Below are 7,792 nucleotides of genomic sequence, written 5' to 3'. Positions count from 1 at the left end.
TGGCTCGGCCAGCAGGAGCTGAACACGCACACGGGCGGGTCCGCGTCCCTCAGGCCACCGCCGCCCAGGCCCGCCCCACCTGGCGGGCTGCGAGGGACCCGGGACACACACGCGCGCGCGGGAAGGGAGGGCGACGCCCGGGAGGAGACCACCCAGGGGGCCGGGCAGCACCCCTCCCATGGGGCAGTCTCGCCACACAGTCCGGGGCTGCTGAGGTAAAATCTGTACGTTTATTCTTGGGGTCGCCCTGTCAGGACTCCTCGTTGCCGGAGTCGTCCTCGTCGTCCCCGAAGCAGCTGTCGGCCTCAGCCTCGGGCTCGCCGTCCTCGTAGTAGTCGTCGTAGAAGAGGTCTGAGCCCTCGTCGGGCGCTGGCGCCTTGGTCTTCACACAGTACTCAGCCAGCGTGGTGGGCACCTTCACGCCGTCCCGCTCCGCGTCCACCTTGGTCCCCAGGACCTGCTTCCTGCGGGAGACACGGGCCCACAGGTCACCGCTCTGTCTCCTCGGGGCCCCGCAGGCAGGAGCAGGCAGGAGCACGGACGCCACAGGGGAGGGCCCCTTGAGCCACCAGACAGGAATCCTGGAGACCGGCGGCACCCCGTGGGAGGGTGAAGCCACTATCGCGGTTCGAGCTGGCAGACATCAGCCACCAGGGGTGACGGGACCGGGGCTGGACCAGATCTCCAGCTGCCTGTGCCGGCCGGACAGGGGCGGAGCGGATGAAGAGGGCCAACGCCAGGGGGAAATGGGGACAAGGGAACGCGGGCCCGGGAGGTGACAGGCGCCATGGGTCACGCCCAGGACAGAGCAGACAGCTCTCCTGGGGACTCGGCGTGGCGCCCCCATGAGCTGTGGCAGGGTGGACACCGAGAGCCCACATCCCAGCACAGGTGACACCCCAGACGGACACCCTGCAGCATCGCCCCACTGGGGGGGGGGGGGCTCCAAGTCAGCCGGCTCTGCCCCCATTGTGCGGGGAACACACTTGGCGGGGGCGGGGGGACAGGCAGGCAGAAGCGCCCGTCACAGCCTTGCTCACGTGGGCGCATGTGAGCCAGCCCACGGGGAGTCTTCAGGGATAAAAACAGTCTGGTTTTAATTTTGGCACCACGTGGGAGGTGCTGGGAAAAACTGGGGCGAAGAACAGGCCATGTGGGCAGGACCCCCCGCCACGGAGCTGAGCCGAGAGCCCTCGCCCCGAGACCCCACGAGGGTCCCGCACAGCAGCACCGGGAGGCCTGCAGAGCACCCGGCATCACTCGTGGCAGACACCCCGCTCGGCGCCTCCTCACTTCCACAGACCCAAGGCTGTGACCCCGCCCGGCATCGGGGGACAGCTATCCTGGGACGACAACGGGGGACAAACAAACGGGGGAAGGGGCTGCCCTACACGCACATGGGTCACCCTGGGGCCGCGTGTGTGGCTTGGGGGGCTCTGATGCACTCAGGTCACACGTGCAACACCGCAGAAATCGTTCAGAAAATTCTGCTCACGTAAAATACCACGGAAGCAGCAAAAAACGGGCCAGGTCTATGGAAGAAAACCGGCACAACTTTACTCAGAGGAAAGAGAACCAAAATCCACAGAAACGGCCTGCAGCTACGGGCTGTGGACCCCTGACACCTGCGTCTGTCCAGCGTGAAGCACGAGGCGGCAGGGAGCTCTGGCACACGATGCGCAACAGCGCGTGAGGCACGTGCACGGCGCCGTTCTCCACGTTTCTAGCACGCAGATCAGCGGCTGCCAGGGCAGGGTGGCGGCGGACGTGGGCGTCTGGAAGGCTACACGGAAACTGTCAGGTGTTAGTGTTGCGGGGCTTCCTTTTCGTTTCTCTCAGGATGTGTGTGTTTCTCTATCACGAACACGTTGCCTTCTCAGCACACAGTTGCTTCTGGGGCTTCGTCTGTGTGAACTGTGGCAACTTAAAGTGTGTGGCGGTGAGTTTTGACCCACGTGTGTCCTGAGACGCTGCCCCACAAGCGAGGGCGCAAGCATACCCCTCCCCCCCGGAGGTTCCGCCGTGTCTTTTGCATTCTGCCCCTCTGACAGACACCAACGTGCTTTCTGAGGCTACATGGACAGGCCCCGGCCTGCTCCCTCCTCGCCTGCGGCTGTACGCCTGGGCCGTTGACAGCTTTGGCAAATCGAGACTGTTCTGAACATTCGTGTGCGTACCGGTGTGGACACGCGCCCCCGTTTCTCTTGGGTAAATACTCAGACCTCAAGTGGCCGGGTCCTAATGCAGGTGTGCACATGACTCACCCATTTTTTTTAATTAAAAGGTAAATGACGGGGGGTGGGGGGGTGGTGCCTGACTGGCAGGGTCAGAAAAGCATGTCTGATCTTGGGGTCATGAGTTCGAGCCCCACGTTGGGAGATTACCTAAATAAAACTTAAAAAATAACAAACTGAAAGGGTATCTAGGAAAAACCTAACAAAGGGTTAAGCCTGTCATGAAACGAGTCAGTAAACCCGCATTAAAAAGCAACAATGGACAACAGACACAGAGCAGCTCACACAAATCCAGGGAGAGAGAAAAGGGGGTGAAGCACAAGCAGCTCTAGGCCCTAAGCGGACAGCGTGTGCACCCAGGGCCTTAGACCAGGTTCCCACCCTGGTCCCGCACCTGCCCGCTGAGTGTCCATCCTGTGCAAAGGTCCCTTTCCAAGGGTGCTCACCTGTTTATTCGAAGGGGAGAGCACTGGAAATGACCACCCGCCAGGTGGAGGATTAGTCCTGGCCAATCCCCAAGTGATGCATCGCTTTCCTAACCAGACAAAACTTATTTTCTAGAAAAGATAGCAATTTTCTAAGTGCGCCGGTATCATGATCATTTTCTGCCTTTAGGAAATGATTCCAAGCTTCAAAATTACAAATGTAAATGACGTTCACAGCAAAAAACCAAGATACAACGTGACATAAACCAGACCTCAGTAGTACACAAAACCTATGTTCCCCCCCAAAAGAAAGCAGGAAAACAGAGTTGATGCCAGGAGCAGGTACCCGAAGGACTGTGGTCCCGGAGCGCCCGTTTGTAGATAGGCACGAGGGGCCAGAATGCAGACAGGAGGCCCCGCAATGCTTGGGAGAGGCTCCCCAGGAGGGAGGAGAGAGGGACCAGGAGAGTCTCTGCTATTTTAGTTACAAAGCAAAGAAACCGCAGCGAACCCTTGTTAAAGCCTGGCGGTCACCACTCAGGGGCTTCTGTATGTACGTGCCACCAGGTCTGTGCGCGACACACGTGCACCACAGGTGCTCTGAATGCACACACCGTGTTACACATCTCACAGGCATTAAGCTACACATCTGCGACACACACTGGGGCACCTCACCGTGCAACAGAGACAGAGAACACACGTTTTCTTTAAAAAAAAAAAAAAAGGGGGGGGGGGGGCAAGGAGACCAGCAGAAGAACCAAGGTGTAGGCTTCAGGCTGGCTGGCTCCTCCCCAGGGCTGCAAGTCCCTACTGGGCAAGCTGGCCATGGGCAAGCTGGCGGTGTGTGGGCCTGCACAGAAGCCCTCCTCACCTGATGATGTCCGTGTACTCCCGGTCCTTGCCTTTGCTCTCTTTCCACTTCCTGTACATCACAGAGGCATCCACGTTCGCCGGCGAGAAGGTGTTAGGTTCGTTGAGGAGGGAGATGACGCTCAGCAGGATGGTCCTGGGGAAGCAGGGAGTCAACAGGTGCAGGGCGTTTTTGGCCCACGCCACCCACCTACGAGCTGGGCTCTCAGGCCACGCCCAGGCCCAAGCGTCACTGGGGAGCTTCCGGACACTCTGAAGCCAGCACCTGCCTGGGGACCCTCACAGCCCCCCAACCCTGCAGATGACATCTGACTGGACTTCTCGTTGTCCCTTTTTGTCTCAGGCCCCAAGAACAGCAGGGTCCGGCCCCCCCCCAGTCCATCCACCTGCCCGCCCAGCTCCCAGGACAACATGACGTGGGAGCAGCTGAAGCCAGGACCACCTTTGTCCCACATGCCCCTATCCCCGAGGCATCCTGCGGGCAAACAAGTCCCTCTGTGCCACCAACTTCTACTATAGTTCGGGCTGGACTGAAGACATGCAGGCTGCGAGGCAGGGAGGCCAGCCCACTCAGAATGAGCAGCTCAGGCCTGAGATGGAGGGGAGATCCCAGGGGCAGGCAGAGGGGCCATGGGAGGGAAGACACAGACCCGAGACTCCCAGGGGCTGTTTCTCATGGTGGATGGGGCAGGGGGCACCAAGAAATGAGAGGAGAGGCTAGGAGAATTGGTCCTGGGGTCTTTGGGGCCCCCAGTATCCTGGTGGGAGGCCAGTTTGGACAGATGCCACAGTACTCTGGCGAGTCATGGCCCTGAAGAGGCCCCGAAGGAGCAAGGTCAGGAATGCTGCGGGGGCCAGGGGTCCACGTGCTGACCAGTCCCTCCGGCAGGGTCTGGCCCAGCCTCACCTGACGTTCTGCGTAGGGTTCCAGCGCTCTGAGGGCAGCTCCCCACTCTGGGGGTCATCGACTGGGGGGTGGAGAATGGAGATGCACACGTCCCCCGTCTGTGTGAGGACAGGAGAGAGGGGTCAGCGCCCACAGCACTGCCACCAGGCAGCACAGTGCCCTCCCCACTACAGGGGAGCCGGGAGGGGCCTGCCCGGTGGGCTCACCTCGTAGATGTTGGGATGCCACATCTTGGTCAGGAACCGGAAGGCCGGCGGGGAGTAGGGGTAGTCGATAGGGAACTTGAGGCGTGCCTGGGGAGGGGCAGAGAGCAGAAGAGCTCAGCCAGTGCTGGCCACTGCTCAGGGACTGTGCCCACGAACACACAAACAAGGACATTGGCCAGGACAGACCCCCCTGTTGCAGGAGGACCGCCTGGACCCTGCTGGTCGCCCCTCACAGACCCCCCCAGGACTCTTTGGGGTGGCCTGAGCGGACCCTGGCCCCCCTCCTGCTGCTGAAGGGCAACTCCAAGGCCATTCTTGGCCCAGACCCATGGGAGGGGCCAGGAGCCAGGCCCCAAGGAAGCTGTGCACCCCCAGCATGGCGGCGACTCCTAGGCCTCAGTTTCCAGGCTGTGGGGAAGGTTAAAAATAGATGTGTGTTCACTCGGCAATCATTCCCGACACCTCTGTGGGCTGGGCTCTGTGGGAGGAGATGAGTCAGCGCTGGACGGACGGGCTCTCTGCCCACAAGCATCCATCCTGGGGGGCCAGGAAGGCAGACAGGAAGGTCCTGGGGCAGACTGGGGAGGGCTGCCTGCCGAGGCCTCAGCAGGTGCAGGAGCTTCGTCTGCGGCTTGAGCCCCAGTCCCAGACATGGGGATGTCTGGCCTAGGGTCCTGGTGGTGCTCCAGGCTCTCCCGGGCGAGCCAGTGTGCTGGGAGCCAAAGCTGGGCTCCTCTGCTGGAGCTTCCCAGGCCCATCTCTGGAGAGTCACCCTCCTGGGCAGGGGCACGGGGGCATTTAGAAGTCCCTCTGTTCCTGGGTGATTGTGCTGAGGCCTGGGAGGCAGGTAACTTGCCGGTGACTGCAGAGCAAACCCGGAGCTCAGAACCTGCCCTACAGGTTTCTAAGCGATGGCCCCGAGGACAGCTGTTCTCAAACACCCAGCAAGTCCCACCTCATCTTGTCTCAAGCGTCCCCAGAGATGCCTTCACTACTGAGCAAACTGAGGCTCAGAGAAGGAAAGTACCTTGCGCAAGGATACACAGCAAGCAAGCTGGGAGGAGGTTGTTGAACCGCGTCTCTCTGGCACCCCCTTGAGTACACTGCGTTGCCCAAATGCTCACCACGGCCCATGAAGGACAAGGAAGGCGCCGCAGGAAGTGGCTGGGAAGCGGTGGTGGCCGCCAGGCACTTCCCAGTCTGGCTGTTCCACACCTGCTGCAGAGGGTCTCCCCACCCAGTCACGCCTCGACAGGAGGATCAGGGTGGGTGCCAAAACCACCCCGGGTCCCCCGCTGGCTTCTCTGAGGACACAACACAACACAACCTACGGCAGATGTGTTCGAATCTGGCAGGGCCCCACCCCCAGTCCCTTCTTCTCCAGAAAAACGGGACTATCCCCCAACCCTAGTGTGGAGGATCCCCTGCAACCAGTTAGTGAGCAAAAGTCAGAAGCCCACATCCCTTCCTTCCAGATCTGTGAGCTCACTCAGTCTCTTAGTCTCGCTGTTGCCTCAGGGTGGGACTCCACCTCCGGCTCTGAATGGAGCTCCCATCCCTCCAGCCTGAAGCACACAAAGGAGGCTGGGGGAGGGATCTAGTTGGACCATTAGGTGATCAACCCCAAATCCAGTCCCCGCATCAAGAGGCCGGATTGCTGATGCACAACTCAGGCGGGAGCGGTCCACAGTCCTCCCCCCATCCCACCCCAACACCAGGGGAATCTCAACTCAGGACTCACCCCCAGCAGACCAGGCTGCTCCCTCACAGCCACTGAGCAGGCTCAGCTAAAACAGGAGCCAAAAGTGCAAACGCAGACATGTGTCCTGGGAGTATCACCCGCCCCTCCCCCACAGCCTGGCCTAGCTATGGTTTCTACCCGCCCCCCCCCCCCAACCTGGCAGGGCTGGGGGAGGAGGGTGTTCCCAGGCTGAGGACCCTTGCCCCACCTCTCGTGCAGGCAGACCCCTTGCCCCATCCCTCTGGCTCAAAGAGCAAAGCCCTACAATCTGACAAGGGTCCTTCCAAGGCCACGTGGGGGCTCAAATGGTGAGATCAAGAAAGCTGCCTGGGTTCTGGCTCAGATCTTCTGTCACACTAGCGGGAAACACAGCCAGTGCCAGGGCCAGCACCCCCTCCCTGCTCCCAGAAAAGAACTGCCCGGGATGAAACTATCACAGGGGACAGAGAAAACGACCCAGACGTGAGATTTGAGCCCCAAAAGAACACCTGCTCAGCGAAACCTGAGAAAAGCAAGTTGCGGCAAGAGAGGGGCCCCAGGATTGGAGGCCAGGGTCCCGGGTCTGTGGGGTTGCTCTCTGAGGTGTGGCTCCCAGGGACAAAGTGGAGAGTGGCAGTGATGCCACCGTCTTGCCTCAACGTTCCCTAGAGAACAACTTACATAAAGCTCCAGAGGAAGCCAAGTGGGCCTGGCCGGCTGCTATCGGGAAGAGTGGCTGCTTTCCAAGCAGGCCCCAGCTGGCAAGGCCCCATCTGAGCCTTTGTTGGAACCCAAACAAGTGGCGGAGCAGCCCCCCCAGTCTGGCCTCCCTCCCTCCCTTCCCCAACCCCGTGCTCCCCAACAATAGAGCTTGCTAGGTCTGGGGAGGCTCTTTGTCTCCTCCGGGCAGGGGGCGGGGAAGGCAGCTGAGGGCCCGGGTCCGCCAGAGGCTGAGGTAAGCACGAGCCCCACACCCAAACAAACAGGGAGCGCCCCGAGCCTTCTCTCCGGGGATCCAGCAGACAGGCTGGGAAGGCGGGGGCCTGGAGCTGCTTCCAGGGACGGAAGGGGTGACCGAGAGAACCACCAGCTAGACCCAGGGAGACGGGGACCGCCGCGGGCACACAGGCCGGGTGGGAACCGGGACTGCGAGCCGCGGGCTCACCTTGAAGTAGCCGCCCTCGTAGTAGGTGTTGGGGGGCCCGAAGATGGCCACCTCCCAGTTGTACAGGTCGCCCTCGTCCACCAGGGTCACCCGGAAGCCCTCCACCGGCTCCTCCTGCAGCCCCTTGAGCTCGAGCAGCAGAGCCTTCTGCGAGCTGGGCACCAGCGGCCGGGCCATGGCGGCGGCGGCGGCGGCGGCGGCGGCGGGGCCCGGGGTCGGGGGCGCGCTGGGCCGTGGAGCCGCCGCGGAGGCGCGGGACGGGCCG

The 7,792-nt window shown here is 61.6% G+C and overlaps 1 protein-coding gene across 3 annotated transcripts; it reads right to left on the bottom strand.

Annotated features, from left to right (window-relative positions):
* Positions 1–216: 216 nt before the first annotated feature.
* CDC34 (cell division cycle 34, ubiqiutin conjugating enzyme) lies at positions 217–7,754 on the bottom strand. Of its 3 annotated transcripts, none has more exons than XM_049639443.1 (5): positions 7,528–7,748; positions 4,643–4,729; positions 4,437–4,534; positions 3,531–3,665; positions 217–464 (listed from the first exon to the last, which is right to left on the bottom strand). In XM_049639443.1, the coding sequence occupies exons 1-5, from the start codon at positions 7,702–7,704 to the stop codon at positions 251–253; spliced, it is 711 nt and encodes a 236-aa protein (XP_049495400.1). In that variant the 5' UTR covers positions 7,705–7,748; the 3' UTR covers positions 217–250. The 3 variants fall into 3 exon arrangements, with proteins under 3 accessions (XP_049495400.1, XP_049495401.1, XP_049495399.1); XM_049639444.1 differs by lacking the exon at positions 217–464 and adding an exon at positions 1,388–1,794 and having other exon boundaries at positions 7,528–7,754; XM_049639442.1 differs by lacking the exon at positions 217–464 and adding an exon at positions 1,391–1,783 and having other exon boundaries at positions 7,528–7,754.
* Positions 7,755–7,792: the final 38 nt, after the last annotated feature.

Source organism: Panthera uncia, chromosome A2 (genome assembly GCF_023721935.1).
Source record: "Panthera uncia isolate 11264 chromosome A2, Puncia_PCG_1.0, whole genome shotgun sequence".
NCBI lineage: Eukaryota > Metazoa > Chordata > Mammalia > Carnivora > Felidae > Panthera > Panthera uncia.
Note: the sequence above shows the minus strand (reverse complement) of the source record. Positions and strands in the feature narration are given on the sequence as shown.

What these genes read in the sequence shown, in the direction of transcription:
- CDC34 (XM_049639442.1), bottom strand. Translation starts at nt 7,704, where the DNA reads ATGGCCCGGCCGCTGGTGCCCAGCTCGCAGAAGGCTCTGCTGCTCGAG. An exon ending in GGCATCCCAACATCTACGAG is followed by an intron (nt 4,535 to 4,642) that starts GTGAGCCCACCG and finishes GTCCTCACACAG; the next exon opens with ACGGGGGACGTGTGCATCTC. An exon ending in AACCCTACGCAGAACGTCAG is followed by an intron (nt 3,666 to 4,436) that starts GTGAGGCTGGGC and finishes CTGCTTCCCCAG; the next exon opens with GACCATCCTGCTGAGCGTCA.